General features: G+C 40.2%; 1 protein-coding gene across 3 annotated transcripts in view; it reads right to left on the bottom strand.

The window, feature by feature from the left end:
- The window catches only part of RIGI (RNA sensor RIG-I), a 39,977-nt gene that overhangs the window by 2,935 nt on the left and 17,487 nt on the right, over window positions 1–19,555 (bottom strand). The window contains exons 9-17 of one of the 3 annotated variants that reach the window (XM_047065201.1): window positions 17,574–17,736; window positions 15,740–15,859; window positions 12,040–12,194; window positions 10,914–11,049; window positions 10,042–10,190; window positions 7,776–7,866; window positions 4,787–4,957; window positions 3,418–3,569; window positions 173–316 (exon numbers count right to left, since the gene is read on the bottom strand). In XM_047065201.1, the coding sequence (XP_046921157.1) occupies window positions 173–316; window positions 3,418–3,569; window positions 4,787–4,957; window positions 7,776–7,866; window positions 10,042–10,190; window positions 10,914–11,049; window positions 12,040–12,194; window positions 15,740–15,859; window positions 17,574–17,736 (1,281 nt within the window). Of the gene's footprint in view, window positions 1–172; window positions 317–3,417; window positions 3,570–4,786; window positions 4,958–7,775; window positions 7,867–10,041; window positions 10,191–10,913; window positions 11,050–12,039; window positions 12,198–15,739; window positions 15,860–17,573; window positions 17,737–19,555 lie in introns of those variants that run through there. The other 2 variants (XM_047065194.1, XM_047065210.1) reach the window with 2 other exon arrangements.

Genomic DNA, 19,555 nt, shown 5'->3' on the forward strand with positions numbered 1-19,555 from the left:
CCGACTGCGCCACCCAGGCGCCCCTAAACGTGTTTAGCTTTTTAAAAATACATTGACTATGGTCATGAAAACAATAAAAATAATAATGTCTGACTATAAATATCTCACCAATAGTAAGCTTTAATTAGTACTAAAAAATGACCCAGTGCTCTTTGTTAAAAAGGCTGCTTACCTCCACCACTCTGATATCAACAGTGTAACATGCAAAGGCTTTGCACTTTCTGCAGAGCAGTTTTTTATTTTCCTTATCAGGTACAGGTTCTACTTTTCCTTGACTATCCCTGATGACTTTTTCTTGAATCTGTATCTGGAGAACCTACATGCAAAAAAATACACGCAAAATACAAACAAAAAAAAAAACCCCACATCATCAGTGTAATTTGTGTACAACTAGGAGGTATATATATATACACATATACGTGTATGTAATCATTCATTTATATACAACTTCCACGAACATACAGTACCTGACTTTGTTTAAAAAAAAAAAATCCCATAGATTATTTTAATGGTTCTCCTAATTCTTTGTTAGTCAGTGTTTAACTGTGACCTCCAATTAGTCTTTTAATTTTTTCATCAAAGATGCTCATAAAATACTAAGGATGTCCATAAAATAGTCATCTGAACCATGCTTTCTACTTTAGTAGTTGGCAAAATTTTTTAAATCCCTCACAAATAAACATATGATATATACTGTTTCAGGCATGACTACACCCACTTGTAGGGCAGAGACCCATTAAATGGAACAGCAGGCAGAAGAGTCCCCATCATCTAAAAAAATTTTTTTCTCTCCTCTGCCAACCACAGGAGAGTATTGTTGAATTACAGTAAAGTTAAATGTATATATAGTATGTCTGCCTTCTATTTCAAACCTCAGGACATGGCTAAGTATAACTAAGAACCTGGACATGATGGAGAAAATAAACCTAAGAAGATTCCAAAGGTTGAAGAGAGGATGGCAGGCAGCTAGGAAACACATGGTAGAACAACATGGTGGTGACTCCCTGGGTTTTCTTTTCACCTCATATATCCAGACTAGGGGCTGAAGAAACAAGCAAGCAGAAATGCCTATGGGCACAAATAAAAAATATCTCAACAGAAGCCTACTCTCTCTAGCCAAAGGACCTGGAAAGGCACAGCCTAGCAAGCCAAAAAACTTTCAGACATTAACTGTTCTACTCCAAACATCACAGAATAAAACAAAAAACTACGGCCTAGGGGCACACCTGGATGGCACAGTCGGTTAAGTGTCCGACTCTTGATCTTGGCTCAGGTCATGATCTCACAGTTGGTGAGTTTGGGCCCTGCATCGGGCTTTGTGTGCTGATGGCGCAAAGCCTGCTTGGGATTCCCTCTTTCCTCCCCGCCCCTCCTCCACCTGTGCACGCACACACACTCTCTCTCTCTCTCAAAAATATATAAAAAAATTTTTTTTAAGTTTATTTTTGAGACAGAGTGAGTGTGAGTAGGGGAGGGGCAGAGAGAGAGAAGGAGACACAGAATCCCAACTAGGCTCCAGACTCAGAGTTGTCAGCACACAGCCTGACGCGGGGCTCAAACTCATGAACCATGAGATCATGACCTGAGCCAGAGTCAGACACTGAGCCACCCAAGTGCCCCTAAATGTATGTATGTATGTATGTATGTGTGTATATATATATATATATATATATATATATACATTTTTAGGGTGGCCTCACCCCTACCCATGCTAGCAAAGACTGAGTGGGGCACCAAAATTTCCACTTGCAGAGCTGTAACGAAGAACCTTGACACTCTCACCCCATGGTGTCAGAGAAAGCCAAGAGGGGAGCTATGACTTTCAGCCCTGCCAAATGGTAGACCCTTTTGCCTGTGATGTCAGGGAGACCCTGTGGGGAGCCAGAACTCCCACACCACACCCCCAACAAAATTACCAGCTACCAACAGGTCCCGGCCACACTTGTCCCAAACTCCCTCTCATCCTTTACCATCTCTGCCTGTTCTCTATGGCTGTGAGGGGAATCCCAAATGTGATTCAACAGTCTAACTCAACATGTTGATACTTAACCTGTTTTGTTCTCATCCCACTCCTGTCCTGGCCCACTGACTACAAAAGAATGTCTGTGTCTGGCCCAGCCTCCATCTCCCCTGGAAGATTTTTACTCTATTTCTTCTGCCACAAAGGAGTCTAAGCAGCTTGTCACCCAATGGAAGAGACAAAAATTAGGGCATGGGGATGAAAGCTATTATGGTTTTAAAACTTTTATTGCCAACATTCCCATATGCTACAAAATGGGAAGGTGGTACAGTGAAAAGCCCTTATCTTCAGTAAAATTCAGAAGAAAAATTAAGAGGAACTAAAAAACTTCCCTGCCATTCTCAATGAAACTGTGGAAGAAGTATTTTTAAATATTTTAGTTTATAAGCTTTAGGAAGACATTTTTTAAAAAATGAGGAACCACTGACAACGTTAAGATTTTATGTCCTAAAATAAGTGTTAGACCACTACTTCTTAAAACTTTCTTGATAAAAGAGATTATGACTTTTTAAAAATATGGACACTATGGAGTCAGTCTATTGAAATTTAAGGTTCATCTTTGTGAAGGTCAAGTCTACCTCCCATATGCCTCTGTCCATAACAACTCTCATTTTTTGAGCACTTACTTTGTACCAGGCACTGTGCTGAGCGATGCACATACCCCATTTTATCCCCCAAACTGCCCTGTGAATTAAATACCATTACTTTCCTAACTTTATGAATGTGGAGACTGATGACTTAAGAGACAGAGTTAATGCCTGAGGTCACATATCACATAAGTGGCAGCGATTCTGGGATCAAAGTCTCCACAAGGGGTCTAGAGAAAGTGTGGGGGTGCGTGTACATGCGTACATGTGTGTGTGCATGTGTATATGTTTCCTGATTTTCCCCAATCTGGTTCCATGCTTCTGGGTTATAAAGGAAATTACAATCAAATGAAGGTTACTACCAAGAGGCTGAACTGAACAGATAACGCCACTCCAAAGTGCACATTACTATCCACAGCCACAACAGCATTTCACCACGTGCATAGTGCACTGGGAGCTCTTCTCGGAAGACTCCAGATATCAGAGAGAGGGGCCTGAGGAAAAGACAGGGGAGAGCAGGGTCCTGCCTGTTATGATGTAGTCCTCAAGATGAGCTCCCAACTTAAGGGTCGTTCTAACTCAGTTTGTCCTTTCTAACTAAAAACCAAACTTCAAGTATCAACACTAATAATTTGTATTTTAATCTCACTGAGACTTAGAATGACTCCGATGTTCACTGCAGGACAAAATTTTAAGCATAAACTTATTGTTCTAATGCAACACTCAGAGCAATATGATAAAAGGTACCAACTATGCTCGTATTCTATTACAGTCAGATTCTGAAAAAGTAACACAGATTAAAAGACTTACCTTTTCTTTAAATACTGCTTCATTCCATGTCTGAAGCATTGAAATGGAGTCATTCATCATTTTTTCTTTGTATATGTTTATTTTTTCTTTTTCAATTACAACAGCATTACTAGTCAGAAGGAAGCACTTGCTACCTCTCGCTCTTCCTCTGCCTATCAGAAAACAAATATTTGGTGCCTTTGACTTAAAACCCTGGTAAATCTAGGAATAAGTCAACAAAAGGGTATTCCTAAAATTCAACTTTGGTTCACTGAACTCCATTTTCACAGGAAAGGTGAGCTGTTAGAGCATGGGCTCCAATGCAGGTATATACCTGAATATTAAACTACATGTTAAACTAAGAGCCCACACTAGACTGGCTTCCTTGGGGTCCCCATGGTGCAGGGTGATTAGACAACCATGTTATCAGAGGCACTGCCTTGAAGACAATCCAATATGAATCCACAGGATGACATTGTGAGCGAGCACTCTAAGACAAATAATGAACACATCCTCCCTCAAAGCCTTCAGGGAAATGGGGAAATAGATATGTTCACAGTCATCAGAATATAGATGGCAATAAGTGCTATAAGAAAGATCACTGTAAAGGACTATGTGCATTCCAAAAACTATTGCCAGCTGGGGGAATTAGAGACAGGTGATATGGAATCAGGGGAAGAGGTTAAGAGGTAAAATGACGATTATCAGTAGCAGTACATGAGCACTTTCTGCAACAACGAGAAAATGATGAAGTCAGGCTGGCAGAAGTGGATAATGAATAAAGGCGAAGAACGGGAAATAGGTCGGAAAGATAAACTGGTCCTGGATTTTGACCTTTTTAACATCATGTAAATTGGGACCTATTAGAGTTCCTATGCAGGCGAGTGACATGCCCAAAGCTGTTTTTCAGGAAGTAAAGTGGCCGGTGTTGTTATGGAAATTGAAAAAAGGAAGAGAGGTTACTTAGGAGATCACCTAGTTGAGGTAGGACAGAAAAATCCCATGGAGTTTTTCTTCTAGAATACAGGGATCCATCAGTACCACAAGTAGCACCATGAGAGGTCCACATGTTGGCTATACATATATAATCCAAGTGGGAATTATCTTTCCATAAATGTCAGTCAATGTAGGTCAACTAAACAGTACTCATTGTGCACAAGAATCAAAATGGGATATTATATTAGTGGACAAAATTGTACTCCCCAATCCTGATCAAGTAAGTCACTGTTAGGGCCAATGATACCAAAGTCCACTGTGCCAAACAAGGGTCAGTAAAAGAGAAAGGCCAGAAGCACAATGACTGGTCGAAAGTAAGTTTCTAAATGACAGATACACTCACAAATCAGACAAACTGGCAGTCACTTAGTAATGGCATCAAAGCTCTTCTTACCTCTAGTTTGGATCATTTTGATGACATTGCCCACATACTCATACAGGATGACCAAATTGCACTCAGCAATGTCAATGCCTTCATCAGCAACTGAGGTGGCGATCAGAATCTTTTTATCTCCATTAGTTCTGAATGCATCCAATGCACACTTCTGTGCTGGGAGTGTCATCCCTGCATCAGAGTCAGAGGGCATTTTAGAAGTCACCAAAAGAAGGAACTTTACCCGGGGCGCCTGGGTGGCTCGGTCGGTTAAGCGTCCGACTTCAGCTCAGGTCATGATCTCGTGGTCCGTGAGTTCGAGCCCCGCGTCGGGCTCTGTGCTGACAGCTCAGAGCCTGGAGCCTGTTCCTGATTCTGTGTCTCCCTCTCTCTCTGCCCCTCCCCCGTTCATGCTCTGTCTCTCTCTCTGTCTCAAAAATAAATAAACGTTAAAAAAAATTTAAAAAAAAAAAAAAAAAAAAGGAACTTTACCCTTGAAAAATAGCGACTAATGATGGAATGCTTACTACGTGGTCAAATACTAAAATAAGTGCTTTATATCCATGATGTCAAAATAACCCTAGGCACTAGGGCCTATTCTTATCCTTGTTTTAGAGGACATAATGGTGGTGTTTAACAATTTGGACTCTGCCACAAGACTGCCTGAGTTCAAATCCTAGCTGGGGGACTAACTAGCTGTGTGAGATAAGAGTCATGTTATCTCAAAACAAATACTGATTTTTTGGGGGGGGGGGGATTATCAACAACTAATCATAATGTCTTTCAATGTGTCCAGGACTTTACAGCTGACAGAACAGTTTCACAACTACTTATTCACTGGAACTTCACAAAGCCCTTTTTGGTTGATGTGGAAAGTGTTATAACTCCCCTTTACAGATGAAGACCTTAAGACTTTGGAAGTCTGATAAACTGACAACCTAGTTAGTGGCAGAACCAGGCCTGAATTTAAGTCTGAGACCCTAAGAGTGTGCAGTTCTCAGTCATGGATATACTATGAAGAAAAAGAATTTCAATGGTCTCCACCTCTGAGTTAATAGAATTCATAAAAGTTGGCAGCCAAAATCTGCAGATATATTTTAAGGCCAAAACATTCACCCATTTCTTCATCAAACATTTACTCAGCAATTATAGTTTGTCAGCTAAAAATATAATGGTTAAAAGGTCCATTTTTACCTATAAGGATCTCATAGAAGAAGAATATAAATAGAAAGCTATAATTCAATGTGATGAGCAGTGAAATGGAGGCAGAGTGGATCTATGGGATGGGAAGGAGAGACACCTCAACTAGTCTTAGGAGGTTGGGGAAGGCCACTTGGATAAGCACAATGACTGGTACAGAGTACCATTTCCAAACAAATGTGGATGGACGGATGATGGATAGATAGATGATGGATGGATAAATGAATAAACAAGAAAATATTTTGAGTGCCTATTTGTGAAGAAATAACAAAGTTTGAAAATCAACTCATGTAGGAATCAAATTGCAGAGAACTTTAAATTCCAAGTGCCATAATTTGGCATTGGACTTCATTTGGTAAGCTAAATTTTCAAAATCTGCATTTACTTTTCAGATTCATGAAGTTTAAACTTTGTATAAGTGCAAAAGTGATGAGTGAGGACTGACAGGATGGGGACTGCTTATTATAAACAAAACTAAACAGGAGGAAGGAAGTGAAGACCAGTCCCTGCTGGTCACTGAGGGGTGGGGAGCACAGCTGCAAGAATGTCAGGTGGGGGCTGGTCACACTAGATCTTCTTGGATAATAACAGAGGCATCCTTTCATGCTTCAACCACCCTAGCTAGATATCAGGATTGTCTGCTTGAGCTTTTTCTTTTTTTTTTTAAGTTTATTTAATTATTTTGAGAGAGAGCAAGGAAGTGAGCAGGGGAGGGTCAGAGAGAGGAAGAGAGAATCCCAAGCAGTATCCACGCTGTCAGCACAGAGCTCGACTCGGGGCTCAAACTCAGGCAATGTGAGATCATGACCTGAGCCGAAATCAAGAGTCAGACGCTCAACTGGCTGAGCTACCCAGGTGCCCCTGACCTTTTTTTTTAATTGTAAAATATATAATACACATAAAAGCATCAATAGTTTAAAAAACAATAAAATAAAAACAGAACATTTCTATTTCCAGCTTATCTTAATCTACTGGTTGAGAATTGGAGAAAAAGAGTGACATGCTCAAACAATATTATAAAAAATAACTGGTTTTTCCCACCAGATATATGGGAAGAAGCAATGTCTACAAATTTTTGGCATTTGAGCATTGTGATGGCTTTCTGATGTGTCAACTTGGCTAGGCTGAACTATAGTACCTAGTAACAGATCTAGGTGTTTTTGTAAGGGGAATTTGCAGATGTAATTAAAGTCCCTAATCAGGGGTGCCTGAGTGGTTCAGTCGGTTAAGTGTCTGACTTCAGCTCAGGTCATGATCTCACAGTTCGTGAGTTAGAGCCCTGCATCAGGCTCTGTGCTGACAGCTCAGAGCCTGGACCCTCCTTCGGATTCTGTGTCTCCTTCTCTCTCTGCTGCTCCCCTGCTCTTGCTCTGTCTCTCTCTCTCTCAAAAAATAAATAAACATTAAAAAAAAAAGTTCCTAATCACTTGACATTTAAGTTGTGAAAGACGTTTCACCCTTGGTTGGCCTGACCCACAATCAGCCCTTTGAAAGAGGACTTCGGCATCAGTCCCTGAGCTCAGAGACTCGAAACAGTTCACGCCTGTGGAGGTCAGGCCTGCTCCTGACCACCTGCTCTATGGATTTCAGACTTCCTTTGCCAGTCCAACTATGTATGCTAACTCCCAAATGCCTATGAACATATGTGTTTCACACATAAACAACACATATATGTATATATGTATGTGTGTACAACCTCCTACTGGTTTTACTTCTCCAGACTGATACAAGTATTAGAAAAGAATTTGAATATATTATAAATATTCTTATATATATAGTATACTAACTCTAATTCATTATATATAAGTACCTGTGTTCTGATTTGTTTTGCCCCGTCCAGTCAATATGCCAGGTTTTAGAAAGCTGAGTTCAGAATTTTCTTCAATCCATTTCTTCAAAGCCTGAAAATCAAAAGCAATTATCAGTTGGACACTATTTGTATAAAATCTGTATTAATACTGAAATACTGCAAGAAGAAAAAAAAAAAACCTTTAAGTTAGTGAACAGTTTTCTGACAAACCTGAGAATAAATGCTTTTTGGCACTGAATTCTATGCAATAATTAACTGCAGTGGTTAAGACCTTTGTGATCTGACACAAAATATACACAAAAAAATATCTCTAAGATATTTTTTAAATGAAGAAAAGCAATGCTCAGAATAGTGAATGTGTAGAACTAATAGTGAATTTACCAAGATCTCAGGACATAAGATCAATATACAGAAGTCAGTTGTATTTCTGTTCACCAGCAACAAGCAACTAAGTACAATATAACAGCATTAAAAAACTGACACTTAGGTGTAAGTCTAACAAAACATGTGCAGAATCTATATGTGAAAACAATGAAACAGTGATAAAAGAAACCAAAGATGTGGTAGGTAGCCCGTCAGATGGTTCCCAATGATCTCTAGCCCTGGTCTTCAGATCCTTGTGTAATCCCCTTGAGTATGAACTGAACTCACTGACATGCTTCTAATGAATAAAAACATGGCAGACATGATCACTTCCAAGTTGATCTTATAAAATGACTACGACTTCCACATTAGGCTCACTCTCTCAGTCTCTCTCTGATCACTCACTCTAGAGGAGGCCTGCTGTCATTCTCGGAGGCAACCCTGTGGAAAGGCCCACATGAGTGAGCTCAGAAGCACAGATTCTGAGGCCCGCTGGTAGCCATGTAGGCTAAGGTTGGAAGTTGACCCTCTCAAGTAAAGCCTTAAGATGACTACAGCCTTGGGAGAGCCTGAGCCGGAAACATCCAGTTGAGTGGTTTCTAGACTCCTGATCCATAGGTATTATAAGATAATAGATGTTTGTTACTACCAGTCACTGTTTTAAGGCAATTTTTTATCAGCAGTAATACAGATACTAATACAGAAGCCCTATATAAACGAAGAAAGAGAGATAATATGGTCATGGATTCGAAGACTCCATATTTTTAAGATGTTACTTCTCCCCAATTTTATCTGTTGATTCAATGCAATTCCATTCAAAATTCCAGCAGATTTTTTCATACATGTGAATGAGCTTATTCTAAAATATAAATGGAAAAGCAAAGGAAGATAGCTAAAACAATTTCGAAAAAAGGAAAAAAGTTGGAGGACTCACACTATATAAAGCTAATCAAGACAGTATGGGATGGGTTAAAGGATAGATGGATATAGATGAATGGAACAGAATCAAGAATCCAGAACAGACCTATATAAATACAGTCAACTGATTTTTTTTTTTAAGTTACAAAGGCAATTCAATGGAAAAAGGACGGTCTTTTCAACATATAGAGCTGCAATAATTAGCTATCCACATAAAAAAAGAAAAAAAGCATCTCAACCCATAACTCAAAATAGATTGTAGACCTAAATGTAAAATGCAGAACTATAAACCTTCAAGAAGATAACAAAGAAAATCTTTGTGATCTTGGGTAAACAAAGAGTTCTTATGTACAATACCAAAAGCACAAGCCACAAAAAGAAAAAATTGATAAACTAGGCTTTGTAAAAAGTTAAAAGTTTCAATCTATAAAAGATACTGTTAAGAGAATTAAAAGACCAGAAGAAAATATATACAAATCACATTTCTCACAGAGGACTTTTTTGTCAAAATAAACTTTAAAAACTTTCACTCAACAATAATATGTTAACCACCCAATCAGATCCTATTTTAAAATGGGCAAAAGATGTGCAGAGACACTTCACCAAAGAAGATATATGGACGTCTAATCAGTTTATGGAGAAATGTCCAACTGCATTAGTTGAGATGCAAATATAGTAAAATGAACATTTACTCTAGGAAGATACCACTACGTGCCCAGAGAATGGTTATGATTTTTTAAATTGACCAAAAATTTTTAAAAAATATGAAGTCCTTGCTCTACAGGTACCATGACTTACTAGAAACTATTGATCAAAACAGTGAGGTATTAATATAAGGATAAACAAAGAGATAATCAGAACAGAATAGCCCAGAAACAGCCCACACATATACAGGTGCCTGATTACAGAGCAGTGAGGAAAGGATAATCTTTTCAATAAAACGGTGCTAGGTCAATGTGTAATCCACAAGAAGAAAGAAGCTTACATCCACAAGTGCTCTGGTTTTCACAAAGAGGATGGTTCTACTCTCTGGGTTTAAGTGGTACTCCTCTTGCAAGATGAAGCAGAGATCTTTGAGTTTTGGGTTCTCATTGCTGGGATCCATAGAAACGCTTTCCAGTTTCTGCAGCTTTTCTGCAAAAGGGGAACATTCTATAAATGGCTTACAAATTCTAGAAATTTAGAACACACTGTGACCATTAGCTAGAGTTCAAGTAGTTAATCTCTCAATCCTTGACCAGAATTTTAAGAGCAATAACCACTGCTTTAATGTAACATTAAATGTAGCAATAAATGCATATTTATTTTTGCCCCAGAGAGCTGGTTCCCCAATGTTTAGCAGCACACCACTGAGCTACACATATGTATACTAAATACTTTCCTACAAGCCAAAATGAGAGAGAGGGAGAAGGACTTACTTTTCATTTAAAATTTTCCTATATTTTTCTAAATATGAGAGCAGTGGGATTATGGGCGATTTTGGTTTTCTTCTGTATAGAAGTACATATAAATTATAGTATGCTGATTACCACTGAACACTTTTTTTTATCTTTAAACCTTTGTAAAATTACTAAAAGTTAAACCAAAAAAATGCTACTACCTATTATAATTTCTATGGGATGTATACTTCGCAAATCCTATTTTACTTCTTAACAAGAAGAAATAATGTTAAGCAACGGATTTTTTTCCTTAAGTACCAGATTTCACTGATGATTCATAGTCCTATCTACATAAGATCTTCTTGAGCCCGGGACAACTCCCTGAGCATCACTGCACACTAAATATAACGCAATGTAAGTATGCTGCCACTGGAGTCACCAGGTTCCAACGGCTTCCTCCTCTAGAAACACCACCCACCTTCGAATCTCCGAGTGAGATCTTGCTCAATCTCATCAAATCCTGCCGCTCGGACGTTGGTGAAGAAGTCTTTCAAGTAATCCAGAGCATCTTTCATTCGCGCATGCTCATTGATAATGAGGGCATCATTATATTTCTGTTGAAAATGAAAACTGGGTTTCAGTGTGTCTCCAATGCCTAATGCATTCACTGTACTAAAATTCAATTAGCTGTACTTAGGGTGAGTAGGGGAGGGGCAAAATAAACTTTTCTCAAATCTATTCCAACTTAGTTTTTTAAGATGAATGGCTCCAATGGAACTGCAATAAAACCTTTGAACCAAATATTGTTTTAAAAATCTGAATTAGCTAGAATCATACATTAATTAGGATCATTTTGAATTTAGAATTCCACCTTGGAAGAGAAAGAGGAAATTACAAGAAAAATCCATGTCAAAGATTAAAGAACAAGAACAAGAGCAAATCAATTTCCACATCAACTTGCCTCATGATTCAGACATTCGACTTAATCTCTTCATACATCCAAAGCCATCACTGAATTGCAACTGCACCTGTTCAGAATGATGGTGCTGACCACCTACACCAAATATTCAACTAAATTCATTAAATTCCAAAAATGCATACAGACTGAGTGCACTTTTAAATACTTTCAATGGCATGATGAGCAGAGGTGATGGTTGTTTCTCAACTTCTTGGTTAACCAGTAAGCAACCAAAGACTCTGGATTTCTGAGCCTGTGGCTTTGCCAAAGGTAAGAAAACATATGCTCAAGATAAGGTAGCAGGAGTCACCTAATGAACTTTCAAGATGACTGTCACCAATCACATATCTACAATAATGGTCATCATCCCCCAATTTCTTTCAATCATGTCCATCATAGCAATGCTAGAGGCATGGCATAGAATCCCAGCCTTTGTTTCCATCCTGTTTCTACTAGTATTAAGTTTCAGTAGGCAGAGAAGATGCTAAATGGGGTAACTTTAAAGTTTGCTTCATAGGAACCTTTTGGAAAGTTCCTAAGCGAGCTCTTGAAACAGGGTGAAAAGTTGATGTTCTCTCAGCTACCAGAGCAAAGCTCCCAGTTAGGTGCTAAAACTAAAATACACTTTTGGAAAGAAGTCACATACCCGCAAATGGGAAGTGTACAAAAACAGTGCTTTACAAATCCTGCTCTCTTCATCTTTGTCAGGCAACTGAAACACCGTGCATGCTTTCTGAACAGTAACGATCCATTGTTCATATTTCTGCGTTCCAAATTCCCTATTTCGAATTTGAGACATACCTTCTGGAAGAAGAAAAAGGTTTTCATTATGCCATATGATCAGTCATTTAAAGTTCTAAGCATGCCTCACCCTCTAATTTTCTTTTTTTTATTAAAAATGTATTTTAAGTTTTTTTAAATGTTTATTTATTTTTGAGAGAGAGAGAGCATGAGTAGGGGAGGGGCAGAGAGCGAGGGACACAAAGAATCTGAAGCAGGCTCCAGGCTACGAGCTGTCCAGGCTACAAACCGCGAGATTATGACCTGAGCCAAAGTTGGACACTTAACCAACTGAGCCACCCAGGTGCCCCCCACCTAATTTTTTTCTTACTCTCTGTAAACAGAATATTCCTCCTGAAATAGTTTTCAGCAGCAGTATATCTGTGTTTGCATATGATTGCTTACTGAATACTCTCTGCACCAAGAAATCAAAGTACTCCTTATTTCATTTTCACAAATCTGTAAGGTAGAGGTTACATTTTACAGGTGAGGAAACCAAATCTCAGAAAAGCAAAGTAGTTTATCCAAAGTGACACAGCTAGTACATGGGGGAGTGCAGGAATGCAAATCCAGGTGTGTCTGATACCCAAATCTTACCAGCTTTGTGAGCTAACAACCAAAGCAGCCCAGAAGTAAAACAATGGACATGAAGATATCTAACTTTGCTTTTAAAAATGAAGTAGTGAATAAAAATAACAGGTCTCATGAGCTTCATCAGGAGGATATTTAAAAGCAGGAGAGAAAGAACTCAACACAGTCTATTCTGCCTTGGTGTAAACTGAAGTCATCTGATCTCCACAGCATCACTCACAGGGCTGAGCAAAGAGCTTGTCATGGATGCTTCTGTATGTGTGCATCTCCTAAGCTATGCCTCATCTCAGTTGCTTGGTCTAAACATTGAGCATATCCTGTGGTCCAGGCTCTGTGCAGGATCCTGGGGGTAAAAGGATATAGAAGACCGAAGCCTGATCTCAAGCAGCTCAGTCTGTAAGTTACTCTGGGATTGAATCTCCAGGTCTCCCTGTTAAGAGCACAGTATAATAAAACTCACAGGCAAGAGCTATATTTCTGGGTTAAATTTCTCCTCCCACCCTTTCATGTTTAACAGGAGGAACAAAGGAGGCTACTCAGACAAGTAGCACTGACATGCTTCTTTCCCAGCCCCAACTATAAACAAGGTGGCCAGATGAATTAACAAGTATTTCTTGAACACGGGTGGGTGTGAAAATGAGTTAAGCAATGGGGAAATGAACTGCTGATAGGATATGGACTGGGGAAAAGGTGGAGGTAGAGAATTAGAGGTGGGAGGAATAAGAAGGTAGAAATTCATGTCTCTCTGCCCTTCTGCTACTTCCCCAGTTTAATCACATCATAATGTTCCTGGATAATGTGACAGCCTCTTAACTCGTCTCCCTACTTCTTGCTTTGTTCCCTCCAATCCACTGCCCACTCAGCAGCTAGAGTGGGTTCACAAAACTGCAGAAGAGACACTATGCTACCCCACTGCTTAAAAGCCTTTAGTGGATTCCTCTGGCCAGATCCTACCCGGCTCCCAGGATCCTCTGTGATCTAGTCTCTGACTACTTCTAATTCTTTTTTTTTTTTTTTAATTTTTAAAAATATTTATTTATTTTTGAGATAGACAGTGTGTGAGCAGGGGAGGGGCAGAGACAGAGGGAGACAGAATCTGAAGCAGGCCCCAGGCTCTGAGCTGTCAGCACAGAACCTGACACGGGACTCGAACTCACAAACTGTGAGACCATGAGCTGAGCTGAGCTGAGGTCAGACACTTAACTGACTGAGCCACCCAGGCACCCCTGCCTGTTTCTGATTCTTATCTCCAGCAGTTGACAAGACTAATGGAAATCCACATACTTGCTCCACTTTCCTGGCTGTTGCACACACTGTTTCCTCTGCCTGAAACACACCTTACCACCACCACCCACCTACCCCTATCCTGCTGTTTTATTATTACTTATCTAATTTTGGCCTTACACATTACACTGGAAATACCACAAGGGCAGGAGCTGTATCTCAGGGTCCATGCTATATTCCCATCACCTGGCATATGGCCTAGGACCAGGTGAATGATGAGTGAATGAGCATGTTCAAGGAACTGCTAAATCAAAGGATTCAAGTATGGAAGGAGTGGCAGATAAAACTGGAAAGATAAGTAGAACCAGAGTGTGCAGGCAGGGATCAGACTGGCAGGTCAGAGGCTTAGAGGGCTTTGCTTGTAAGGCAGAGAGATTCAAGCAGGATACTGACACAATCAAACTGGTATTTCAGAAAGACCAACCAGGTAATGGCGGGTTGAATGGAGAAATGAGTAGGGGTGGGTAAGCCAGCCAGCCAGCTGTGAGATTAAGTCCTAAAGCAAGCTGTGAAAGAAAAAGAGAAGAGAAAAAAAAGTAAAGTAAGTGTGAAAAAGGTGAACTCACAAATTCAGCATCTCCAGAGCTGCTCCTAGTGGTGGAAGCAGCACTACCCACCGGTATACCTACGAGTGCACAAGCCAGAAGCCCAGTGGAAGTCACCCCAACTCCCATCCGAAGCCAGCTGGCCATGAAATCTGAATACTTCCTGTTTGCAGGGCTCTGCACAAGCCTCCTCCCTCTACCAACCTGTCTTGACTGCCTCTGTTTGGCCCTCTTTGTTCACTGGTATCCTTATCACCTCACCCATCAGTTTAAAATCTTCAGGTGCTTTGCACTGCTTTTAGGAGAAAGTCAAACTCAGTCCTACCAAGTCTTTCCCTGTCTGGCCCCTGCCTCTCTCTACTCACTCCTTTCTACTACTCATGTATTACGAGTACCATGAGATGCTTGCCGTTCCTAAAACATTCCCTTCCTTCAATGCCTGACACCTTTTCAATCTCACTTGTCTCTTTCTTAACTTGGCCTCAAGCTTCAAGATTGTCTCAGGCATCATCCCATCCCAGAGAGCTTTCCCTGCAGCCCACTCTAGGCCAAAGTTCCCAACGTGCTCCCACGGCACCCAGTGTGTACCTCTGCCCCGCTGTGTGGAAGCCCCCTGCATCTGATTCTCATTATTTGACTGTGAGTTCCCCGAGGTTGGGACTATGTCTTTAATCTTGTTATTCCCATTAGCTAGCACAATGAATATCTGGTGAATGAATGAAAGAACAAAAGAGAAGAAGAGAACTTAGGTGACTTCGTGAGAAAGTCTCAGAAGAACAAAGAATCAAAGGTCACCTCCTGTTTCAATCTGATCCATGAGGGAAATGGTGGTTTCATATAAATAGGGAATTTATATTTTCATATAAGTAGGAAGAACAGAAAGCTAATTGCGGAGATTAAGAAAGTCATGAATTGATTGAAATATGGTATTTTTCAGGTATGTATGTCAACACAGATTTACTTTGGATTAAAAAAAAACGAGACTAAAGAAGGAATTTTAAGGTTCCTCAATAACCTATAATCAAGAAGGCTAACCTCTTGATATAGTCTTGACACTGTCTGAACTGAAGAGAATGCAAAAAGACACTAGGGAATAATACATGGCTATTCCTAAGTGGAGAAAACGCAAAATGAGATTTATCTCACCGAGAGTTATGGTACCGATTTCGTCAAAGATACTCTTTGCCAGACTCTCTGTTTCCCTCATCAGCTGAGAGATGATGCATTTAAATCCGTCAGTGGTCCGTGATTCCACTTTCCTGAAAACTAGAGCCATCAGAGTAAAGTGAGTATTTTTCAGGAAGAACACATCATACTTCAAAGTAGGCATCTGCGCACCTTTCTCTGCCTCTGTTACTTCTTCTGTAAGACCTAAGGCCCCAAGCTCACAGGCAGGTAGTCTAAATGATATATCAAATCTTCAGAAACCTTGCAATAGCTCCCTAATGCTTAATGCACAGATTCTAACATCTTCATTTTTCATGGTCTGGGTCTAATCCGACTTCTCAGTCTGGTTTTCTTATTACTCAACTCTACTTTGACAAGGCTGGTGTCAATCTTATCTCTGCAAATACAACACTTTTTCAGTCTCTCTTCTTTGATCTTCTTTCCCACCCAACCCTCAGAAGTGTTCACATTGTTCGTAAAATTCATTATTGCATTGTTTCAGCAGAAACTTATTCCCTGCCTACCATATGCCATGTTCTGGTGATAAACAGTTGAAAGGAACACACTCTGTGGTCCAGAGAGGTCTGTGTTCTTAGGGGAGAAATGTGTGTAGCCAAATAACCACAGTAAAGTCCTATAACAATAACTATGTGCAAGGTATCATGGAGCACAAGAAAAAGAATCTCTAATCCTTCCAGAGGAGGAAATGTTGTGGGGTAAATAGGGGAAGAGGAAAGGAGAAAGCACACGATGCACTTGAGGAGCCCAGAGGAATGTGACAAGGTTGGGCTTATGGGAGGGGGAGGAGATGAAGCACAGAGGGCAGAGGGATTGGATTTTAAAGAAATTTGTACTTGATACTAAAAAGTTTAGATTAGGTGCCTTCCCTAAAATCCTTACAGGCAGCTCCCAGAAGGGAACTTAACTGCCCCTCTCTGGCTATCTCATGTCTGTTTGTTCTGCCTTATACAGTCATACACTATCCCCAAAGCAAAGAGAAATGTATATATGTCTCCTCTTCCTCTCTTCCTTGTTGGGTCAGTATAGCATTGTAATTTAATAAACATTTGCTACTCAAATCTTTTTTAAAAAATCAAATACTGATCTGCTGAGGAAAAATACAATGAATTCAGATTAATTTCCTTTCAACCCAAATCATCAGATCCATACTCAAATAATGAATGACCACACAGTCTCCTCCTCAGGCATGCAACACAGGGAAGGGCTGAGCCCAGCTCTTAGCCATTTACATGCTGTGATTTTAATTTTTAAAACAAAAATTTTTTTAACATTTATTCATTTTTTGATAGAGACAGAGCGTGAATGGGGGAGGGGCAGAGAGAGAGGGAGACACAGAATCAAAAGCAAGCTCCAGGCTCTGAGCTGTCAGCACAGAGCCTGATGCGGGGCTCAAACTCACAGACTGTGAGATCATGACCTGAGCTGAAGTTGGATGCTTAACCAACTAAGCCACCCAGGCGCCCCTATATGCTGTGATTTTTCTCATCACGCCTCATTGTTAGTATCTTTATAAGAACTTTATCAAAAACACAAAACCAAAAAAAAGAATTTTATCAAACTGAAGAGTAAGAATGTTTGTTTTAGGACAGTCCCCTCCTGAGGTTTGTCCACTGCCTGGAATACAGCTCAGCTAAGGAGACAGCTGTGAAATGTAATTATTTCCCAAGTTTGGGGTTAAATATTTTCCACTAAATGGAAAAGGTAAAAACTCAGTATCCATCTGAATGGCTCTGAACTAGGAAACGCGGAGGGTAACAAAGTCCTAAAAGGCATGCTATGGGATTCCACTTACACTTTTGGGGCTTATAAACAACTTCTTCCAGTTCCTCCAAGTTGTCTTTGACTGTTGCTATCACTGATGTGTCAAGAGAAGCACACAGTCTGCAGATATATTCCACGGCTTCTGCTGTGGTTTTGGCATCTCCAATGCCAACGGAGGCAGTCAGCCCAATGACCTGTGAGGAGCATTGGAAATCATCAGATGCCTGGGAAACTGCCTGCCATTTCCACAATCCTGCATACAACTCTTTCCTGTTAAAGTCAGGTTTTATTTTTTGTTTTGTTTTGTTTTTACTAATTTCCCATAAAGAGCAAGAACAGTATTTATTTTTTCTGATATTTTCCATGACATTGCAAATGGAAAGGTCCCCATTAGGCAAAGCACTGAATAAATGCAAAAGTCGGAACTCATCCGATGAACATGAATCAGCAAAGAAACCAAGAGTGGAAACCCTTTCAAGGAAGGACTTCTCTTCTCTACTCTTGTGTCCCCCATAACGTGTAGAACAACATACTGAAAGGAAAGGGACTGAAATCAGACACAACTCCATTCTAAACTCAACCATGTCACACTGGCTGCATGTCCCTGAACAATGCAGGGACACATGTCAGCTGTCTCTAAAAGTTGGGAAACAACAGCTATTTAAAATGGTAGTTGTGTGAATTCAGTAACAAGATTTATAAAGAATTTAGCTTAATGGTCACCTAACAATTTAAGTTCTACTTGAATAGCCACTCAGTAAATACTGAATAAATGACTCATTAGCAAGAAATCTAGTGAACCACCAATTTTTTTCTAGAAGAAGCTTTAAGAAATGTGATTGCTGGGGGCACCTAGATGGCTCAGTCGGTTGGGTATCTGACTGTGGTTCAGGTCATGATCTCACTGCTGTTGAGTTCAAGCCCCGCATCGGGCTCTGTGCTGACAGCTCAGAGCCTGGAGCCTGCTTCGGATTCTATGTCTGTCTGTCTGTCTCTCACTCTCTCTCTCTCTCCCCCTCTCTCTCAACCCCCTCCCCTGGTCTCTCTCTCAAAAGTGAATAAACATTAAACAATAAATTTTAAAAAATGTGATTGCTACTGAATTTTGTCTATGGGTACATGCTGAATTTCTTTTAACCTGTGCTTCCTAAAGAGGTAGTTATTAGGGCTAGAGAACTTTATATGATGTGACACTAGTATACCGTGCTATAAATTCATGGTTTCCAACCTTATCTGGATCCCCAGTGTAACCAAGCAATTCCTGTTTCAAATCCTTTCCATGCACCCCGAGCTCCCTCCTCCATTCCCATCTTGATTATTCCCAGCAAATAATCTCTCTGCCTCTCCTACATTTAAGAGAAAAGAGAGATTAAATGCCAGGGATTCCCCACTTTTCCTGTCCCCATCTATGAACTACTCTGTCTTGACTCCTTTCACACCCTCACCTCTGATGACACCAAAAATGGTGTCCCATCTACTCTCCTGGACTAATGCATATATCTGCCTACTTACCCCATACCCTCTGGTTTCCCCTGACATCCTGTTCTATCAATCATTCCCTCTATCCCCATTCTGCCTCACCTACTGCTCTTTACTACTTCACATTCTATACTCAAACAATATTGAAGAGCTTCACAATTCTTGACTCTCAGGCACACCATGCTCTCTCATACCTCTGTGCCTTTGGACACACAGCAGACTTTCCTGAAGACCATCAAGCTATCTAATTTGTACCTTCTTGTTAGCTTTTGCCTAACTTCTATTGGGTGTTGCCTTACTTTCACAGCACATGAGTTTTCACTTCTGTTCTGACTACAGCTTGTACCCATCTCCATAGTGTGCCATCACCATACATTATGACATAATTTTTACATGTTTGGCTCCCCATGAAATTAAACTGTTTGAGAGCAAGGACTGTCTTTTTATATTTGTATCCCCAGTGCCTAGCACAATAGATAACACAGGGTGGGGGGGGGGGCTGTGCCTGAGGCATGTTTGTTAAGTGAATAAATG

The sequence above is a fragment of the Lynx rufus genome, unplaced genomic scaffold, assembly GCF_022079265.1.
Source record: "Lynx rufus isolate CCGP_SWC_20201006 ecotype Redwood Valley unplaced genomic scaffold, mLynRuf1.p SCAF_10, whole genome shotgun sequence".
Taxonomy (NCBI): domain Eukaryota; kingdom Metazoa; phylum Chordata; class Mammalia; order Carnivora; family Felidae; genus Lynx; species Lynx rufus.